A 22672-nucleotide genomic window follows, 5' to 3' on the forward strand; every position below is an offset into this window, starting at 1 on the left:
TGCCTGTGGGGTAAATTCTCCCTACTGGCCTGTCCCCAGTGTCACGGCCTTAAGAGTTGGATTTTTCATTTAAATAGAATACAGAGTGGTGAACTTTCTGAGTAAGGACCTAGGAAAATTGCCCTCTCTGGTCACCCTACCTGACTGCTCCAGGTCTCCCCAATTCTCTTAGAAGTTAAGTCAAGATTGTATATTTAAACCGTGCTAAAAGCGAAAGAGTTAACAGTGAGGTCTTATGCCCCCATGTTCCTCATCATATCAATGCTAGAGCCAGGAGTCACCAGACAATTAACCTATTAATTCTAAATTGAATTCTCTCCTTTGTCTCTGGAGTGGAATCCTCACCCCCAAATACCTTTAGAAGAAATGATTTATCCATCAACTGGGTGTTAAGCTTCCTGTTTCCCCTTCCCAGGTCAAGGGCAGCCCAGGTGCCCAATTTCTCTCTCTCTTCACAAGGCACCACAAGCAATAGAGATGAGAAATTCTGAAGAACAGCCAAGTGGAGGAACCACAGTGTTGCAGCGTCTGCTACAAGAGCAGCTTCGCTATGGCAATCCTAATGAGAATCGCAACCTGCTTGCCATACACCAGCAAGCCACAGGGAATGGCCCTCCTTTCCCCAGTAGCAGTGGGAACCCAGGCCCTCAGAATGATGTGTTGAGTCCCCAAGATCACCACCAACAGCTTGTGGCTCATGCTGCTCGACAAGAACCCCAGGGGCAGGAAATCCAGACAGAAAACATCATCATGGAGAAGCAGCTTTCCCCTAGAATGCAGAATAATGAAGAACTCCCAACCTATGAAGAAGCCAAGGTCCAGTCCCAGTACTTTCGGGGCCAACAGCATGCCAGTGTTGGAGCTGCCTTCTATGTCACCGGAGTCACCAACCAGAAGATGAGGACCGAGGGACGCCCATCAGTTCAGCGACTCAATCCTGGGAAGATGCACCAGGATGAAGGACTCAGAGACCTTAAGCAAGGACATGTCCGCTCCTTGAGTGAACGACTAATGCAGATGTCACTGGCCACCAGTGGAGTTAAGGCCCATCCACCTGTTACCAGCGCTCCCCTCTCCCCACCACAACCCAGTGACCTCTACAAGACTCCCACAAGTTCCAGTGAATTCTACAAGGCCCAGGGGCCACCTCCCAGCCAGCATAGCCTGAAGGGCATGGAACACCGAGGTCCCCCACCAGAGTATCCCTTCAAGGGCATGCCACCCCAATCTGTAGTGTGCAAGCCCCAAGAGCCAGGGCACTTCTATAGTGAGCATCGTCTGAACCAGCCAGGGAGAACAGAGGGGCAACTGATGAGGTATCAGCATCCCCCTGAGTATGGAGCAGCCAGGTAAGAGAGTTCCCTTTCTGTCATTTCCTGGCATCCCCAACCAGCTTCTGCTGTGTGTTGGGAATCTGAAGGGAAGGAATGGGCAGGTGTTTGGTATAACAAACTCTGCAATGCATGGCTGGCCCCTGGCTTAGTAAATTTCCCGCCAACCTGGATTTCTAGCCTCTTCAGCCATAATTAGTGCTGTATTAACATTCTCTTGACCTTATAGGTTGAGCATGGCCCCAACTGCCTATTGGATGAACAGGAGCACAAGTCTTGATTTCTATAGCTACACTCTGTCCTGTCTCCTGGGATTGTGAAGGAAGGGTCAGTGTTGGCTCTTCTTCTGAGTTGTTAAGCCCTTCCTGGAGGAGCAGAAGCAAATTATATTGGACTTCAATCTGGAATAACCTATCGCTTTCAGTTATTCCCTTCCATAGTACTCTCATCACTTCCTTTTAGGAACGAATCTTTCTGCAGAATTCCTATGATTCTCTTGGACACGAAACAAACACCTAGATATTACTGTGGGGGAAACTGGATATGTACAGGTTCAGAATGTTACTTGCCTTTGATGTCCTTGCAGTTCATGAACTTTGGACTGCTTCATCTTTCTTCCTTAGAGCGTTTGTTAGTTGCCTGTCAACGTTTTTGTGACATCATGTCACATAGAACTTTTGGTCAGTTGCCAAAATGCGGAAAGAATCATATTCCCATGATTTCTTTACCACGTGTCATTAGTTCAGGAGGACTGTTTCATATTGTCCAGTTATTCCTAAATGTACGTTTGCATTATTCAGAGGCCCATTGTCCCCCATCGCTGTGTCAACCGGACCTTAGGATGCCGTGATTCTGTTTGTCGTTTCTTTTGTTACTGTTTGGGCCATGTCTCTGATTGGTAGGAGTTCAGCATATGGGGCAGAGAGGGAGGTTTTGACCATGGCCAACAATGATTGCAGTTTTGCGTGGCATTCCTGCCCTGTTACCATGGGCAATTATGGGTGACCGTGAGGTTTGAAGTCCCTGGACCTAGGGGGGGCCCTTTCCCAGGTTAGGCCTGTGATCTCTTTGATGTCTAACTCTTCGCCTCCTATCTCCTCACTTACTTGGGAAAGAGCCGCTTGGCTTGAAGTTCATTGGGTGACTCAGGAGAGAATGCAGTCAGGGGGTCAACTAGGGTGAAGGTAAGAGAATGCACCTGGCATTTCCTGTTATTTCATTTTTTTTCCCCCTCCAGGTTCTGTTTTATAGGTAGAAGCAATTCACTTTGGGCTCCACCCATAACTTGGCCAGTTTAGGACTTTTTTTCTTCTTCTTCTTCTTTTTTTTTTTTTTTTTTTTTTTAAGATTTTTTATTTATTTATTTGTCAGAGAGAGAGGAGCGAGAGTGAGCACAGGCAGACAGAGTGGCAGGCAGAGGCAGAGGGAGAAGCAGGCTCCCTGCCAAGCAAGGAGCCCGATGTGGGACTCGATCCCAGGATACCGGGATCATGACCCGAGCTGAAGGCAGCTGCTTAACCAACTGAGCCACCCAGGCGTCCCAGGACTTTTTTTCTTCTTAACCCAGGTTGATATCCTAACCTTTTTCAACCCCTAATGTACAGCTTTCAAAGGGCAGGAGCCTAAGTTCTGATAAGTGTCATTTTTTTTTTATTTGACAGAGAGAGATCACAAGCAGGCAGAGAAGCAGGCAGAGAGGCAGGCAGAGAGAGAGGGAAGCAGGCTCCCTGCCGAGCAGAGAGCCCGAAGCGGGACTCGATCCCAGGACCCTGAGATCATGACCTGAGCCGAAGGCAGAGGCTTAACCCACTGAGCCACCCAGGTGCCCCTAGTTCTGATAAGTGTCTTAGAACAGGATATGGGGTAACAGACAGGGCCCTTCCCGTTTAAATGAGAGCAAGAACCCGATTCCCATCTGCCCCACGAAACGGAAGACCCAGGGAGGGGTTCGTCAGTTGGACTGCTTAGTTTAGTGGAAACCCATCCAAGCCAGCAAAATGTCAATGAAGCTGGGGATTTTTGTTTTGCTCTTCCCTTCAGCATGGAAGAGTCTGTGGGACTCTGTCCCTTATGTGGATGGACTGATGTCTGTTGCCTTGTGGGAGGGGGAGTATGTTGGCTGGGGTGTGGAGCAGAATCCAAAGCCCCGCTTAGTGCAAGGAAAGCCTTCCCAGGAAAGCTATTTTCAGAACTCATTCACCAGTATTGTTTGTGATCTGAAATGACTCCCACAGTGTTTGAAGCTAGATGGAAAAGCCCTTTGATCTGCCTAAATAAATAATAAGGAGCCCAAAGAGATTTTTTTTTCTTCCCTTACTGATTAAGCCACCAGAGAAATTTAGCTGCGTATATTTCACGGGAAGATACTTGTAGCTTCTCTTCCCTCTGATGTTATCTGTGGAGCTCTCTCCCTATCCCCAGAAGCAGTAGAGCCCATGCTGATTCCCCTCTCTTGAGCAGAATTTTAATACACAGGTTAGCTCTGTAGTTTTTTTCTCCCTCTATAGGAGAGGAACAGGGTACTTGATATGCTTGGTGAATAATCAGACCTAAAATGGTCCTCATCAGAAGATGCTCTGTGTGAAGTTTGGGTCTGCATCAGACAAATTCTGGCAATACAATTTCTTTAGGACCTGGGGTGAGGGAGTGGCACCTATTGATAAATTACTGGTAAGGGGAAGTAGTTGAACCGCTTTCCAGAAATGGACTGCTTTTAGGTGGTGACACATTTTTCCTCCTTTATTTCCTTGAACCAACTTGCTAGACACTTTGTGAGTACCTTTCCAAGTAACTGCCACTAACATCAGTTAGACGATGAAATTCTTAGTTCTTAATCCATAAATTACAGATCAAGAGTGCACAGCAAACTCTTTGAACAAATTGCTGTTCAGAAAACCTTTGTTTGCTTTTAGAAGTGCAGTGAAAGGCTAGAGATTGGCTGTTAGAATTAACAAAATGTTATAAACAATTTTTTTTATTACTTCATCTTCCCTGTGCCCTCCTCCCCACTTGAAAAATAAATATCCCGAATGCCCAGAACTCCAGATGGGAAATAAGGCCAAGCCATCTGAAGAATTAAAAAAATTTCTGAAGCTTTGTCTTTCTAAGTGCTGAGCCTTTTCTGCATCTGGGGTTTACACATTTATCAACTGCTTTTAAAAATTAAAACCTTTCTGTTTGTAAAGCAGCCACTTCCTTTCAGTTGTTGAAATCATGCCCAGATCAGAGGTTTCTTGAAATCCTTGCTTAGTGGAATCTAAGGGTGACCTAACTCTGTAGTTCAGAGCCGAGCTCGTTGTGCAAGAGAAACAGTCAAGAATTTGCAGCCCTCTCCAGGATTCACAGATTCACGATCACAGAGCCTGGGAAAGGCAGTTTCTGTGGGGAGAATAAATTGGGTTCCAGGCTGTTGGTGGCACCTGCTCTGGTGAGAGTGTGCATGTGTGGGTTTGCACACGTGTGGGCCAGGATTGTGTGGGGTGTAGGGGTGTGGGGAGGGGGCGGGGGGTGTGTGTAACTGAGGAAGGCAGGGGCTCCCAGTGAGGTGGCAGGGTGGAAGGTGCTGTGTCAGCTCCACGGACCGGCTTTTGCTGTCCCTTTGTGTCCTCACAGGCCGTCTTCCGGAGGGAGTCCCTCCCTCCCCCGCTTTGGGGAAGGATGCTGATTTTGGTCTTCGGTCTGTGCCCCGCGTTTAGGCCCTGTCCTCCCCTTTTCCACCCAGCCCCAGGGGCCCAGGTTGTCTTGGGAAGGAGCTGGATGAAGGGAGGGAAGGGCCCGGAGGCAGATCAGGGCTTCTACGGGGAATCACGTGATTCTATTGTCTGCTGGCAACTTGTTGTTCCTGGTTAATATGTCCGCGGGAAGCGATTCACACTGCAGTGCCGTTGAAGCACTTGGGGAGCGCGCCACTCACCCAGCTGCCACCTGTATTATTACTGTCCTTACTATTACTCTTATTATTTCATCTTGAATGTACTTTTGCTTCCTCCGACATCCGCCCCCCACCCTCTTCTTCATCCCTGTCATGCCTCAGTTCCCTCCTCTCAGGGGGAACTTCACAGGAGTGTTAATACAGTCCTGCTTTTTTTGTGGTGGGTGGATGCTGGAGCCCAGATGGAGCTGGTTGGCTGGAGGGCTTTCTCTCCTTTTGTGACTGCCCAAGCCTTACTTCATGTTTGCAAACCTGCCAGGGACGGACTGCCTTGGTTTTCCCAACATCATAGTGCGCTGAAATCTGCTTTCTTTCCCAGGCTGGGGAGCCCAAGAGGGGCAGCTACCTTGTCTCTCTTATCTCTAAGTAGAGCTCAGAGTCATGGCCAGAGCCACTGCTGTCCTGGGCTTATCTGACTCCAGAGACCTCTTCCTGGAGACCTTGTGGTCTCCTCCTTCCTGAGGCCATGTACTGTCCAGGGCATGGAAGGGCCTATCAGCCTCCAGGCAGGAGGGAGGCCAGTGGCCAGTCTGTTTGAGAGAGAGGCTGGACTGCTGATGGGGCCCAGAGGAGCTGAGGGGAGGAAGCGCATTTCAGAACTGGGCATTCAGTCTTTAAAAGAGAATACCTCCCAGGCCCGGGATTTCCAAATCCTGACAACAAGGATGAAGATTAATTTGGCCATTTTTCCCTTTAATTTTCAGAGCTGGATTGGAGAATATGAAATTTAAGCCCCTCTCTTCTGCCCAAGAGATCCAAAAGCCTTAACAAATCCAGTACACAATATTTTAACTCTAGGGATATATAAAAATTATAATAGTTCTTACTCAAAGAAGAGAGAGAGCACAGCGTCCATTTGACCCCTAAGGAAACTGAAGATCCACGGTACAGAAAATGGGTTAAGACGTCCCCAAATAAATTTATAAGTAGCTCCTAGGCTTTTGATTGGACAAGTGTTTTGAACATTTCCAAAGAAAGGTAATATACAGTAGCAACTTTCCAGGTGTAATAATGGGAATCGTGTAAATTCTTCTGTCCACAAAAAGGTTGCATGCCCTCTTCAGTATTCAGCAATTATTGATAATGTTGTGTATATGGAATTGTAAGAATAGGAGTACGACAGAGGCATCCCTGGGACTGAGATACAGAACTGAGGGCTTGAGAACATTTGAGGGCTCTGGCAAGCATCTGGGTTATTGGGTAGCCATCAGCAAGTGTTTGGAATGACTTTGCAGCTATAAAAAAAAATAACTTTGCATCCTTACAGTGAGGATCTCTTGTTGGGATAGATATGTGAACAATAATGATAACTGAGATGTATGTGGGAGGGATGTGCTTTAGCTTCTGGAATGCCAGTTAAAAGTTAATTGTTCCTAGTGATTTGTCCCAGTTCCACCATGAATTCTGTGCAATGTAGTGCAAAGATTAAATGAATATCCCATAAGTAAAATCCCTAACAGGGTCAGCCTATCTTACTGGAAGATAGATAAGGGACTCTTTGTAATTCCTGTAGAGCTCAAAAATGAGAGGAGCCCAGTATTTTTGTAATTCATCGGTGACCTCAGGAACAAAACAGGCTCATGCAGATTAAGTAACATGAGCAAGGTTACACAGCCCGTAGGCAGTAGAAGAGGTCTCAAAATTCTATTGGGATCCAAATCCCATGCTCTTAGCCATCTGTCTTCCCTGGATTGAGGAATATCAACTGTAGGACAAGCATCCACAGGATGTGGGAGTATATGAGGTTACTTGGGCATGGGCTGGGGGGATGAACAAGCTTTTCCTCTTCAGTGTATACTTCCAAATATTCTTGCTGATGGTGGAGATGGTGAAAGTGATCCATTTACATACTGTCCTTATTTCCCTTAATGGCTAACAGTCCAGTAGTAGGTACAAAAATGGGAGAGCCACATTAAACAATGTACTGAAGTTCTCTTTCTGGAACTTTCTATAAGAAATCGATTGGGGATCTGAACATCATTGTGTGGAAGTCAATGTATTATGGTAGTGGAAGGAGCAGAAAAATGGAATTTGGGCTTAGGGCACTACCCTGGCACTACCAATAAGTCATTCTGTAATATCTGACAGATTGCTTCCTCTCTCTTGGACTTCAATTTCCTCGTTTGTCCAGTGACAGAGTGGGTTAAATTATTTCTTGAAGGCATTTCCAGTACTTACATTTTGTGGTCAGGTCATCAAAAATAGTATGACAGTGTTGCCTGTAAATCCTCTCCAATTCTTGGTATTATCACTGCTAATAGACCTTATTCAATTATTAAGTGTAATCAACAATAATTATTTGGTGTCTCTAACATAATAAGGACCTAGACATCCTCAAGTAATTTTCTGTGAATATATGAATTATGAAAGAGAGTTGCCAATAGCGAGAAGAGGACTAATTTTGACTGCAGTTTGCCATTCCTTGTGGGCAAGTGGAACACATTTTCTGAATTTGACCCTTTACATGTGCTGACCACATACAGAATGTCAGAGGTTTTGTTTAAAATAATGATGTGAAAATTACCTTCTGGAAGACTCATGTATGTCACTCAGATTTTCACCAAGCGACCCTGGAGGTCACCTGCTTCCATCCTCCGTGGGATCACACCTCCATCAGTCACTCACGGGTCAGGCCTGGAAAGGGCTGTGGAGCTCTTTGCAGAGATTTCCGAGTCTAACCCTGCCTGCTCCTCATTTTGCAGGTCTCCTTGGGGGTGGGGGGCGGGCCCCAGAAGCCCCCTCATCTCACTTTCTCGTGTTCTTCTCCCCCGGTGCCACAGGAGAAAGCTTAACCTGAGCGTGTAAACCGTGTTTTCCAGGCCGGCGCAGGACATCTCATTACCACTGTCGGCCCGGAGCTCACGGCCTCACAGTCCTACTTCTTCCCTCACGTCTGGGGGTTCCTTGTCCTTGTTGCAGTCTCCACCAGCCACGAGATTGTCTCCTGCCCAACACTCCTTGGTCCCAAACCAAGGAGACCACTCAGCTCACCTGCCTAGGCCTCAGCAGCATTTCCTCCCGACCCCGGCTCACCAGAGCGATCATTACCGGCTCCCTCAGCCCAGCCTGAGTCAGCCGCAGCAGCAGCACCACCACCATCACCAGCAGCAGGCCGGGGAACCCTATTCAGCTATGCCTCGGGCTCAGCAGTCCTCTGCTTCCTACCAGCCAATGCCAGCAGACCCATTTGCCATCGTTTCCCGAGCCCAGCAGATGGTTGAGATCCTGTCAGATGAGAACCGGAACTTGCGGCAGGAACTGGAAGGATGCTACGAGAAGGTGGCAAGGCTGCAGAAGGTGAGGCCTCTGTTTCAGGCTAGCAGAGTCTTCTCTCAATCACGTGTTGCCTAGAGATGTACGTCTCCATTTGCTGGTGCCTTCGTGACTTATACTCGGGTCTTCTGGAGTCTTGTATCTAAAGGTTAGATATGGACCAAACTGGAAAAAGAGCCTTCTGCCTGTCTTCCTAGGAGGAGTCACATTTTACATTTATGTGGGGGAGAAAAGAACATATTTGTACAGTTCTCCCAGATACCATAGCCCTAAGGAAAACGTAATTATTTCCCAGAAGGCCGAGAAACTTCTTCATAGGGTCAAGAACACTGGCAATGCCTGTGTAGGTGAGGGTCCTGCCAGCCTAAAGACCTTTTGTCTTGGTTATATTTTCCCTCGTAACTGAATTTGGATCTTAAATGTAAAACCATAATTCCCACAAACATCTCACCACTGAAGTTAGATCGTGCTCTGCCTTGTTCTGGAAAGGGCTTAGAACACTTTTCCAAGTGGGAGTTCTCATAGTAACTCTTTTTCAACACCTCTTCCTTTGCCTCCTCTTTGCTTTGGTTTTTCCCTGCAGCTCACATTCAACATCTGCTGTCTTTCTCTGGTGTGTGTGGGGGGCAGGAGGGGCTTAGCACCACAGCTGGGTGACAGGTGACAGCCCTAGGCTGAGGAAGTAGAAAAAGGAGTGTATGTCCCATAGAGTTCACATTCTTCCCTGGGCCCCTCTTGTTTCCTCCAGCTGGGACTTTAGCTCTTGAGTGCCCTAACCTAGGAACCTTAGCTCTTGGCTTCCAGTGGCTGGCCCTGAATAGGGTTATACCTTTGGCAGCCTCTTTGCACCTTTTGTCATTGTGGATCTCATGTGGTTTGATCTCCCGACAATGTGAACTGTTCGGGGAGGTGAGGGTGAAGGTGTGGGAGGGAGGGGACATTGCCCGGTTTTGTTCAGCAACTCTGTCCTTAGGAGACACCCAGGAGTGGAAATTTCAGGGGCTTGAATGAAACTGAGAATTTGTAAACACCAGATCTGGGTCCTAAAGTAGAGGAGGGCTTACTGTCAGCTGAGTATTTTTATGTAACAGAAACACCCCCGTCACAGTGTCCCCAAATCTGGGTGCGGTATGTTGGGGTTCAGAGAGGACTGTTTCTCTGTGGCTTTACCCCCAGTTTTCCATTTTCTGCCTCCTCTCATTTAACTATATGCCCCACCCCCAAATCACATCGGTGCAACAAATTAATCCTACTCACGCACTAAAAGCAGCCTGGCCCGGTTTGGCTGATTGGGTTTAACTGTTGACACCCCTCCCCAAACTCTATTCAGAGTGACCCCAGCCCCATCTCTGATGCAGTAATCAGGAAGGTGGGTGACAGGGAAGAGGAGTGGAACAGGACTTGTGGCATTGTTAGTTGTTGCTTGTTCCCTAGCGAGGGCCAAGATGCCTTCACCAAGTATAACTGAGTGCTGGGGAAAGTGAAGGCTGACCCGATGCTACAGTGGATTAGAGGCCTAAGCGGGGTTAGAAGAGGAAAAGGGAGATATGGGAGATACCAGCTGGTGCTAGAAAAAATACGGAGGCCCAAGGCTCATGAGGGGAATAATGAGACAAAAACCCACCACCACATCCCTCTTCCTTGCCCCCACCATCCCCAACCAAACCAGTGGGTCTGCCTTTCTGTGACTTCTTTTCCTGGAAGAGCCTGTTGACAGATGTAAAACTCGCCCTTTTGGAGGGTACAGTATTTCTACACGGGGCAGGGAAGAGAAAGATTGGTACAGATCTCGAAATAGTACTCTGAACAAGGTGAGCAGAGGGCCTGCTTTCCAGGTGTGGCATTCATTCTGTGGGGAACTGGAAAGCCTTGCCGTCCGTCTAAAGGCTGCCCAGTTCAGACTAATACCAAGACTGCTCTTTCAAATGGAAATGTTTATTTTCTGTACCCCGCACTTGAATTTCATGCAAAAGCTTTATCAGGCCCAGGCCTTGCAGATCTTGTCTCTAAATGCCATTCACTACCAGTTTTCACCTTCTGTGCTGCTATCTTGGTGCCATCTGCAAGGAGAAAAACACTCTGGAGCCTGCTCTTTTCTGTGGTGTAAGCCTCATTTGTTTGCAGGCAGTCCTGCCTTGGGCATAATTTTGGAGCTCGGCAGGTGGAATCTGAGTTGTTTGGTAACCCCACCTTTCCTCCAGTCTCCCACTGGGGACCTGATAGTTCTCCCCATAAAGTACCCTGAGCTTTGTTAAGGAGGATAGTGGGAAACTGAGAAGGAATGCAGAATGGTTGCAGGAGTCAAATTCAATTTGCAAATTGCTGAATAGGCCACGGGGTTTATTTATCTTATACAAATTATATGCAAATATCTCTGTAGTTATTTCATGTGCAATGAAGCTGTACTGGTTACAGAAAGACTCTGGAGTCTAATTTCTTAGTTTCTTCTTGATTCGGGCTGATTTGGGGCAAGACCCTTTCCCTTCGAGGTTTTGTGTGTATGTTTTTTTTCTCCCCCCATTTTACAAGATTTACAGTGGTATCATAAAACATAACTCCGATCGTGAATTTCCGTTCAAAAATCTGTACTGGTTTCCCACTGACTATGGGATAAAGTCCAAATACCTGGCATTAAGGCCCTTTTATGATCTGACTCCAGTCTATCTTTACAGCCAGATCTCACCAGCTTCCCTCTGTGTACCCCACAGAGTCTAGCCAAATGAGACTACTGGTCATTCTGGGAATGCATTCACTCACTCAGAATAGAATACCCCTCCCCTCACCTCTGCTCATTGAAATCTGACCTAGCTTTTAGGATCTGACTCAAAATGCCACCTCCTGCCTGAAATTGGTCTCCCCTCCCCTAACCCCAACCAGGAATAACCTCTTCCTCCCTGTACTTTTGTAGCACTTACTTCTACTGCTCTGACTAACACATCCTTCTCTTTATTCTTTTACTTGATTAGATTGAAAGCTCCTTGAAGGGAAACAGTAATGTCCTCATTCATGCCTACACACCCCATGGGTATTTACAAATTTTTTTTTATTTTTTTTTAATTTATCTGACAGAGATCACAAGTAGGCAGAGAGGCAGGCAGAGAGAGGGGGAAGCAGGCTCCTCACTGAGCAGAGAGCCCAATGCGGGACCCGATTCCAGAACCGAATCCCAGGACCCAATCCCAGGACCCTGGGACCATGACCCGAGCCGATGACAGAGGCTTTAAAACACTGAGCCACCTAGGCACCCCTGCCCCCACGGGTATTTTAAAGAGCTCTGTAAATATTTAGCCCTTGGTAAAGGTTTGCTAGAGTGAACTGAACCACTGGATAAGGCCAAGGTTTCGAGTTTTTAGGGTTCGCCTCTGCCACTAACTTGATCTCAGAAAGGTCCGTTTCACTTTTCCCTGTGCTAAAATGGGGAGCGGTGTCCCTGTGAAGGCAGATAGCAGGGCAAATAGAAATAAACATGTGAAAGCCCTCTGGACACTCTGAAATAATGTTATTGACATACTATATACATTATTAATCATATTTTCAAAATTAAGAAAATTCTTGTGCAGAAATTAAAATCATTTATAAATGTACTTATGAAATTTATTTTCTCCTACCACCTTCTCTGAAGGTAGAAACCATATTTGTTTTGAACCTGAGGGACTCTCATGACCCTGTGAGTTGGTTGCTGAGCTAGCTGAACATTGACTTTAGAAATCCTTCTGGGGGTGCCTGGGGAGCTCAGTTGGTTTAAGCGACCGACTCTTGGTTTAGGCTGAGGTCCCAATCTCAGAGTTCTGGGATTAAGCCCCCCCCACCCCCCCACCCGCCCCCCGTGGGGCTCCGTGCTCAGTGCAGCGCCTCCTTGAGATTTACTCTCCTTCAGCCCCTCCCCTGACCCAGTGCATGCGCAATAGATCTCTCTCAAGTTAAATAAATAAATCTTTTTTTTTTTTTTAAGAAATTCTTCTGGGAAACTTTTCTTATCTGTTAGGCAGGCCTCTTAGCCATCTGTAAAGCCCTGGGAGAAGCTGTCATTAAGGATTTGCATATATCCTTTCAGACTATCTATCCCATTAAGCTCCTACCATCCCCACTATCTTTCCTTTTTTTTGTCTTTTCCAGGTGGAGACAGAAATCCAGCGTGTCTCGGAGGCTTATGAGAACCTTGTAAAATCATCCTCCAAAAGAGAGGCCCTGGAGAAAGCCATGAGAAACAAGCTTGAGGGTGAAATTCGAAGGATGCATGACTTCAACCGGGATCTGAGAGGTGAGGGACTCACTTCTGAAGCATTGGCCAAGATGGCGTAGGGAAGGGCTGAGGAGCATACGTTGGGGCTCTCAAGGCTCGTCCAGCCCATAGTATGAGTAGGAAATTGCAGGGCATAGACCAGGCTAGGTTTTGGGTATGACATCAGAACTTGGTCCTAAGCTTGCTTCATGAAAGTGGGATGAGCTGATGTGTTAATCAGGCAGTATCCCCCCAGGACTCCTGGACCCACCTGGCTTGTTCCCACAATCCGTGTTGCCTCTCTCCTTTCTAGGTTTTGCAGAGGTCTGTCTTTTGGCCATGCAAGCTTGAAATAGTGATGTCCTCTGTTGTTTCTGGGACTCACTCCTTTTATTTTTACCTTAACATAATACTGGAGATGGTGAGAAAAGACCACCTTAATCACCTTCAAAACTGATGACCTTGGGAATGTTATTTTCTGTCTTTGAATTTAAAATGTCTTATTGATAAAATGAGACAACTGAACTAGACACTGCCCATGGTCCCCTTCTAGCTTTGATGTTACATGATTTTAAAGACGTCATGATAACTTTGATGCTCTTTTTCCTTGCAAATGAAAGATGTCATGTATTCAGGGATAGATTCCTTCATCAGAATTAAGAATTCTGCACTTTGGTTTAGTGAGGGAGGGGTGAAAGTGTTAAGTGCTCACCTCCTCCTTCCCAACCATGGTTTAGATTTGTTTGGGGCTCCACATTGGTGAATCTGTGTCTGTGTCACCTATTCCCTGGTAACAAGAAGAAGCAGGCTTGTTTTGCCCAAGATCAGTATTTAGAGAGCAAACACCATGTGCTTGGAAATTTGTATATGGAGCCCTGTTGATTGTCTCTGAATTCCACAGAGCGTCTAGAGACTGCCAACAAGCAGCTTGCGGAGAAGGAATATGAGGGATCAGAGGATACTAGAAAAACCATCTCTCAGCTCTTTGCAAAAAGTAAGTCTGAAAGCTATGGCAGCAGGTATTAATGTGTGGTTGGGAGCCAGATGTGTAAAAAGGTTACACAGATCTTCGTATCCTTGTAGAATAGCCAGGACAGAGCAAATGACATCTAGGGATTCTTTTTCCTGTTCAAGCATCTTGTTCTTTTTTCCTTCGAGGCCAAGAAGGCTGCTTGCCACATTTAGTCACATCACCATGGCTCCCTATCTATTAAACTAGGGAAGCCCCTTGAAACCCCTGCTTTTGTCACAGCGAGCTGAAAAGGACCTTAGTGAACCATGGAGTCTCTTAATGTTGGAGGGATTTATTGTTGAAGGCTCCGTGGGCTGGCTGTGGTAGAGACGGGATTAACATGCAGGATGGTAGCGTTTGGAATACCTAATCCGCACCTGCGGCTCCCTTAGTTAAACACCCTGTATTATATCATATCATTCCATATTGGCCAAGGGCAAAGGGAGCTAGAGGAGGACCACTGCCATGGCCTGAGCTACTGACTCTGGTCGCCCAGTTGGAGGATGTGGGGGAGGGCAGAGCTAAGTCTTCCCCATAATAGTGTTTCCTTTGTCTGGAAATACTCCAAGGACCGTGACAATGAACTAATCCTCTTCTTTATCAGTCCCTAATAGACTCCACCCAGCTAGACAATGCCTCATTCTTTGCAGTTACCACAATAAAACTGGCAATAAAAACTCTGCAGTGGATTGAACCCATAGGGGGAAACAGATGAACTACCCTCACTCTGCATGTGCCCGTAATTGGTGCTGCCGACCCCCAGCCTCCCTCCCTGCGGCTCCCAGCTGGAGTAGCGCATGGAGGGGACTTGTCAGGCCCCATCTTTGCTGGGCCTCTACATGACCCTTTCAAGTCATTCCGTGCAGCTTCCAGTCCGCTTTTACAAGTTTGTTTGATCTTCACTTACAATATCCCCCTCCCTCCCTGGCTTGCTCTGTGGTGCACTGGCCTCAGAAGTGGGGCTTTTTTCTTCGAGCCTCCTGATCCTTTGTCGGTATGTCTCAGAGGGAAGAACGCAGTTTTTCTGGTATAAATTGTTGTGCAGTTGCTTTTGGGATGTCACGGTGCCCCTGGAAGCTGGTTGCCTCGTGGAGAAGGTGGTGACCTCCCAGGATAAAATAAATCAAAAGAGAAAACGTATGGATTCTTGCCCCAGGTCTACTAGTTCATACTCCTCCTCCCTGTGTGGTAATGGTATTTCAGGGGTCCTGGGAGCTCTGCTACTGGTTTATAAAATGTGGGAACTCAGTAGATAAAAACTGTATTAACAGCAAGGGGAAAGGCTGCCGCATGGTTCTAGAAGGGAAAAATGGACTCTACTTAACAAGCAGAGAAGAGGGCATGACTTGTGGCCTCTTAGTTCTTTTTGCCTTTGGACATCGACAGGGTGCTGCATGGTTGGAACTGTGGCAAGAGGCAAGAAAGCCCTCTTGAAGAGCCTCCCTGGGGAATGGGCTCCACTCATCCTCGAGAGGCCAAACCAACACAACCCTAGGAGAAGGCATTCTGGTTAGAAAGAGTTCAGAACAGCCTGGCCGTAAGCGTGGGTTCTGCTGTGTACTCATTGACTAATTGTGAGACCTTGTACAAGTTACTCAGGCCCTCTGGGTCTCTTGTCTTTTCATATACAAAATGGAGAAGAGAACAACACTTTTCTTGCAGGGGAGTCCTTCTGAGGACTAAGAGTACAGTACTTGGTAGGTAATAAGTACTCAACAAATACTCATTTCTTTCCAAGGTACAGCTGAGTAGATATGTAATGTCAGAGTGGGAAGGAAGGTAAGGCTGCACTATTAAACCTAGGTATCATGGTCTCCAGAGGAAGGGCACTGTACCTCCAAATGAGAATCCGAACTGCTCTTTTGAGTTTTTGGTATGAGGTCTTCCCTAGTTAAAAGGGGAGGGACCTGAAAGGCAGAGGGGATGACTACACGTGTCTTGTTGGTCTTCTCTCCCTACGATGCAGTCCTGGACTTATACTTCAGTTGGAAAATAATGTTAGGAAAGAGTGGGATTTGGAATTTTACACAGTCTGTGAGATACCATTTTTAGATTGATTTAATATACTGTCCCAAGATAATAAGGAAAACTCCGGGGGGCTCAGTGGCTCTTTTGCTAATACAAGACCACATGAAGAAAGAAAATTGAAGAAACAAGCCTACCTGTTCTTCTGATGTGTGTGTATTCTTTGCATCATACTTTTCATCACACTTTTTACATCCCCTTTCACATTGCTTCTGCACAACAACCACTGTTAAGTGACTTCTGAATTTACATCGCAAGTCGGTGGTAGAGCCAGTGAGAGAGTCCAGATCTTGGGTATGCTGGTTCTTTCAGCTGTGTGTTAGACAATGCTTAATAATGGGTCTCATTGTCAGTTTTACTCAGGTAAGGTTTTGAGCCAGCTCCGGAGTGGCAGTAATGACAACTCTTGTCTTGATAGATAAGGAAAGCCAAAGGGAAAAGGAGAAGCTGGAGGCCGAGCTGGCCACTGTCCGTTCTACCAATGAGGACCAACGGCGACACATTGAAATCCGAGACCAGGCCCTGAGCAATGCCCAGGCCAAGGTGGTCAAGCTGGAAGAAGAGGTATGTGTAGTTTCCTTAAGTAGCATATGAGGCTGAGGTGGGGAAAAGCTGGGAAATCAAGGGATCAAGGGTGCTGGGGACTCCCCACTTTGGTGAACTAGCAGCTACACAATCCCCCAGTAGGAAAGTACCATCTGCTACTTCTTTTTTAAAAAAGATTTATTTATTTATTTATTTATTTATTTATTTATTTAAGAGCATGGGCTAGAAAGACAACACAAGTGGGGGGAGGGGAAGAGGAATAGGGAGAGAGAGAAACCCAAGCAGGTTCTCCACGGAGCACGCAGACTGACTCAGAGATCCATCTCACAACCTGAGCCAAAATTATGAGTCGAACACTTAACTGACTGAGCCACCCAGGCGCCCTGCCATCTGCTACTTCTAGTTATAGCTGTGCTGATGTGAGTGGACTTTGATTTCTTTTCTCTTCTCTGCAAGTTCCTTTGGCTCCAGAATAGAAAATCACCAAGGTCAAGGAGCAATTTCCATTTGATCATTCATCTAAGAAGCTAGCCACCCCCCTCCAAGTTCTCACTGTAGACCTAGCCCTACTTCAAGCCTGTGACCGATATATACTTTTTAATTCCTGCCCTTATAGGGCTTTAAAGCTTTTTTTTTTTTTTAAAGAAGGGCTAAAAAAATGATTCCATAATTTTAAAGTACTCCAGGGATCTGAACATCAAAATGGTCCTTGTCTTCCCATACTCAGTGGGAAGTTGGTCCCCTTAGGTGAAACTTAATAAGATAAATGAAATTTGATGGCTATGTCCCTTGTCCTAGGATTTATTTTACAGGTTGGTTTTGAAATAGAAGCAGTCTTAAACAGGATGGGACCCAGGGACAATTTACAGTTTGTGGCAGGCCACGAGCAGTGCCCTGGCTCTTCCTGGCTAGATTGTAGAATGTAGGTATGTGGTGGAGTACAATTGTCACTTTTTTTGTGTGCAAGGATGGAGTCTTTCTTTGACAAATACAGGAGCCCCCAAACTACTAAGCATATGATAAACATGTATCTGATTAGTCTTGATGTAGATGTTACTCAATTGCACCACTGAACTATGTTCATGTGAAATACAGGCAGTGTTGCTGCTGGCCTGTCACTAATTAATCTTGCCTGCCAGTTGTCATTGTATTGAAGTACTACTAACTCTTCGATGTTTTATACTTCAGGGAATGGGTGTGTTCCAGCAAAAATTGATGCCAAAATGTAACTTGGTGAAGAAAATTTCATATCTCACTAACTATCCTAAAATTTGAATTTTGTTTTAAGAGGAAAAAATAGCCTCTGTTGTAACATTGGAAGCCTTATAAACTGGAGACCTCCCCCCAAAAAAAAACGTGTTTAGTGTCCAAACCCTCAGCACTGTAGTTCTTTTATGTATGAGCTGTCCTTCCTCCCTTCCTTCATTACTTGCTTCTTCTCCCTCAGTAAGAATGGTTCTAGTTCCTAGAGGTCTGACTTACAGATACCCTTTGGTTTTGGGGGTAGGGATTAAAATGCTTTTTGGAGGGGCGCCTGCATGGCTTAGTCAGTTGAGTGTCTGACTCCTGATCTCACCTCAGGTCATGATCCTCAGGGGTTTTGAGATGGGGCTTCAAGCTCAGCGGGAGTCTGCTTGAGATTCTCTCCATCTCCCTCTCCCTTTGCCTCTCTCGTTGCTTGCCCTCTGTCAAATGAATAAATCTTTTAAAAAAAATGCTTATGTGTTGTGGGTTCATAGATTTCCAGTAGGTAATGTCACCTAACCTATATTATCCTTGACCTGATTTGCTTAATCATTAAACTTCAGGTTGGATAAATCGGGCTCATGTCCTGCTTTTTGAGCTGAGTACATGAGAAATACTGCTAAGTTTCTTTATTGAATATGAGGAACGCTTGTATATGTCTGGTATCCAGACCTAAGGAGCACACCCTTGAACCTTTTGCTATACCTCATTAATGCTTTTCCTTCCCCTTTTTGTGAGGAAATCACAGAGTAAATTACAGGACAAGGATAAGACTGTATTCTTTGAGAGAAGGGAAAACTGAGAGACCGGCTGAGAAGTAGCTTGCTGGTGGTCACATGGCAAGTCTTGGGTAAAGCCAGGAATAAAACTGGAATCTCATGACTCTTCATTCCCTACCCTTGCTGCTTGTCTCCCTGTCTGAATCATCCTTTGGTTCTGTTCCCAAAGAGAAAATGTGGGCGCTTGTTCAAATTTAGTAACCCCTGCGTCTTTTCATTTAAAAAAAAAAAAAAAAGTTTCACTCATAGGGCCCCTCTTTTTCAACGACTATGAGAAGCTTGTCCAGAGTGGTTTGAGATTGGACTGTATACACAGCCCTGCTATCCCTCCAGGAAGGGTGTCCATCCAGTAAGAGATAAATGGGGACAAAGACTCCGCAACTCTCTTGGTTTGCTGTGTCCTAGGGCTCAGTGGTAACTGGTTGTTAATCATGAAAATAATATACAATATACATCTAAGGAGAGGATGTTAATTTGTAGTTCCCACTGGGCAGCCCTCACTGCAACAGTTGCCTGAAATATATTTCTGGCTTCTGAGGCTTTTCTGGGCGTTCGTTCCAGAGATTTTTAGGATTTAGATTTCTAGGGCCCTGCCCCCGAAACACACAGATTTACGATTTAAAAAAGAAGTTCTGAAAATTAGGCTAGGAGTCAATCATGGCACCTGGTGGCCAGGTATCTTAAATGAGCTCATTGATTATTGTTAATTTTTAGTCTTCACCCAACTTGGACTTTTGCTCAGAGTCTGGTTGTTGGGAAATCTGAGTTGCTGTTGCTAAAGGAGGTGCAACATTTGATGGAGAGAACGGGCTGAGAGCCTACCCAATGGAGTCACAAAGGCAAAGGTCGTGTAATGTCTCCCAGACTCTAGCACATGTAGGGGCTTGAAACCATGTCTCAGGAAAAATCCGCTGATTCTTATTATCTTTTCTGTCTTAGCAGCCTATCTGACCTTGGTTTGCACCTGGGTGGTGGTTGCCTTATCTCCTTTACAATATTCAGAGGAAAACATTCCCTATCCTTAATCTCAAATACAGGAATTGGTTATTGAACTTTCGCTCACCTGCTGCGACTCAACCTCCATTAGGCTTCTTCTGTCTGGGGTAAAATTTTTAAGTATGGAACATTACGGAAGGTAGCTCTGGAACTAATCTAGTAAGGAATCTTCAGTGTTCACAAAATTAGTTAACATCTCTAAATCGAGGAGGGTATTCAGGAATAGAAAATGTAGTTCCCTATCTGGAGATAACTCACATAAAATCATTTTTGAAGACAGAGGGATATGTCAGACATTTGCTATGTCTCCTGTAAACAGAGAATTTAGTTATGGCTTACAAATGGTACTTTTACACACTACCATTACTTTTCCTTAGAAGTTCTTCCAAGAGAAACCTCTGTAGTCTACTTAGCAAATGAGAGTTAGGGAAACTTTTCCCAAATTAAGTAGTTGGCCTAGGGAGTATTTTCTTAGCCTACTAAGTATAATGTCAGGTCAATACATATATCAAATTATTATGTTGTATACCTGAAACTAATATAATGTTATATGTCAAATATATCACAACTAAAAAGAAGGCGGCCAGGGAAAGATTATGACTAGTTTAATGATCCAAGGACCCTTGGATGTATTTATGTCTTTCTGTGTATAAAGTTCTCATTTAGATGCTCTTCAAATTCATTTCATTTTTCTAATCCAATTAAGTCTCTTGCCCATGGTACAATTCACTGTGCTCTAAGCTTTATACAGAAATGTGCCTCAGGCTTACAGAGAACCTTTTCCCACAATCACAGCTTCTTCCTCTTCCAAGCTCAGCAGAGATTCTCTGATGGACCTCGCTCTGTTGACATCTGGGGAGGTATCTTGCTGGAAGGGGCTAGCACTTTTACTAAAGGAGAGACCTGGCTTTTCGGTGATTCACTATGACCCAGGTCTTGCCACCAATCTCTGTTGAAGTGGAGGCCCATTAAACTCCAAGGCAAAAGAACTCTGTCCACAGCAACCATGGTATTCTTCCATGCAAAGGGACCTCCCCCAACTTCCCTCCCACCCCCTACACACACTACCACTAATTTGACCTCACTGGAGAGTTTCGACAGATGCCTGGCATATCCACTCACAAGGCTCAGACTTCTGGCTGGCTACTGTCTTATGATGATCCAGAGCTGAGCCACTGCTTGGGTAATTGTTTCAGGAATGCTGGGAAAAAGGCCCTGGCAAGATCAAAGAGGGAAGATGCTGCGGGTGGGCTGCTTACTGAGCAGAGGGCCCTGGAAGGGAGAGAGCGGAATGTGGGAGGGCTGGCAGAAAAAGTCAGTGAGCCTTGTTCTTTGGCTTTAGGCTAGAATGACAGCCACAGAGATTCAGGGGAAAGGGGCCCAAGTGTTAACCTTTTCTGAACTACAGTAGCTGGTGATGATTTAGACATCACACTGATAACTCTTGATGCCCATGCATTTTCCAATGTCCTTTTGCTGCTCCACTCAATTCTTGAAAACAAAGTTCATGTTCTTTCCTTCCATTTCCACCATTATTCTTTTATGGGTGATATTTTTTCTTATTTCTAATTCCCTTGCTACTTACTTGATTTGTCATTTTGGTTTTGGAGATGGACAGTTTTCTGCTGTCACACTTATCCACATAGTACCATAAGAAGGTCTCCTTTCCCAGTACTGGAGGAAGATGTACTAGGCATAGACATTTATGTTTCATCCAAAATCATCTCCAGACAATAGCACATTGTGTGAGTAGGTAAAACTCACACAGTAGTTATGATGGATTATAAATGTGGATGGAACATCTGAGGTTACTAATTATGTGTGCATTTAGAGTATTGATAGGAATTCAGATAAAGTACTTTATCTACCCAGGATGGATTTTTGGCTTATTTGAAGGGCATTTCATCTAAGGATGACATTTTCCATATTTATGGCAGTATTTTTTTTTAGAGAGAGAGTGTGTGTGCTGATGGGGGGGGTGGATCTTAAGTAGGCTCCATACCCAATGTGGAGTCTGACAGAGGCTTCAGTCTCATGACCTGAGATCATGAACTGACCTGAAATTAAGAGGCAGACACTTAACCCACTGAGCCACCCAGGTGCCCTGGCAACATATTTTTTTGAAGTAGGTGTTGTTGCACCCAATATTTTAAGAAATTATGTCCCCACCCCAAATAAAGATTGAGTGACCACTGAAAACTTGATTTTCTGTTTTTCCTATGATTTTGACTTTTTAAATTCCCAAATGGAAGCCTTGTATAATTTCTTTAGTCTCCTTAACAGAATGAACTTCATTCTCTTGGTAGCAAGTTTCTAGAGGTGGTTTCTACTCTTCAGTTCTTTTAATATCCACCAGTGGACCACAGCCTCTTGGCAATGGACAGAGGCAGCTTGCTAATACCAGGGTAGTGTTACCAAATTACTTCAGAGGGAACTCTTACTTGGAGCCAGGGGCTCCTGAGTAAGGCTAAATCAAATTACACAGAAATTACTGAAGGCTCATGGAGCAACATATGAACTAGTTTTACAAAGGAGAGGAGCAAAGAAAATACACTTGAACTGTGACATCTGTGACATAGTGAGTGGAGTTGTGGCAATGGACAGGAAGATGAAAATCAAACATAATGAAGGCTATCCTCTATGGCACTGCACTTAGTTCTGTGTGACCAGTTTTAGTGTCTTCTAGCCAATGAAGTAAGTGTATGCCTATGATGGTGTTAGTCTAGCCAGTAAAAATTGCCTAACCCCTCTACCTATCCATCTGTATATATATTTTTTATTATTTATTAAGACTTTTGAGAGCAGTTTCAGGTTCCCAGGAAAATAGAAAGTAAGGTATGGAGATTTTCTGTCTACCCCCTGCTTCCATACCTGCATAGCCTCTGCCATTATTAACACTGCCCACCAGAGAGGTCATATTTGTTACAGTTGATGAGCCTATGTTCACGCATCAGTGATCCAAGGTCCATAGTTTATGTTAGGGATCACTCTTGGTGGGGTTTGGACAAATGTATAATGACATGTATCGACCATTATGGTATCATATAGATATTTTCACTCCCTAAAAATTCTGTATTCTGCTTATTCATCCCCAACCCCTACATACTTTTTTTTAACTTTTCAGAAATATTTCCAAATCTGTATTATATCTCCCACCATGAACCTTGCAACTTTTGTCTTCTTTTAACAGATTAGGAAATTAAAGTATAGACTGATTATATAGTTAGTGATAAATCTAGGACAAAGCCCAGATCTCTTAATTCCAAAATATCCTACCCTACACTTTGTCCACCAGGGCATACAAGGAAAAGG

The 22672-nt window shown here is 45.2% G+C and overlaps 1 protein-coding gene across 4 annotated transcripts in view; it reads left to right on the forward strand.

Moving 5' to 3' along the window:
• AMOT (angiomotin) overlaps positions 1 to 22672 on the forward strand; it is a 62404-nt gene that overhangs the window by 16281 nt on the left and 23451 nt on the right. For all 4 annotated transcript variants that reach the window (XM_047715975.1, XM_047715978.1, XM_047715977.1 and 1 more), the window contains 5 exons: positions 416 to 1349; positions 8082 to 8559; positions 12652 to 12796; positions 13659 to 13751; positions 16213 to 16358. In XM_047715975.1, the coding sequence (XP_047571931.1) occupies positions 478 to 1349; positions 8082 to 8559; positions 12652 to 12796; positions 13659 to 13751; positions 16213 to 16358 (1734 nt within the window). In that variant the 5' untranslated portion in view covers positions 416 to 477. The remainder of the gene's footprint in view (positions 1 to 415; positions 1350 to 8081; positions 8560 to 12651; positions 12797 to 13658; positions 13752 to 16212; positions 16359 to 22672) is intronic.

This window comes from Lutra lutra, chromosome X, assembly GCF_902655055.1.
Source record: "Lutra lutra chromosome X, mLutLut1.2, whole genome shotgun sequence".
In the NCBI taxonomy this organism is placed as follows: Eukaryota; Metazoa; Chordata; class Mammalia; order Carnivora; family Mustelidae; genus Lutra; species Lutra lutra.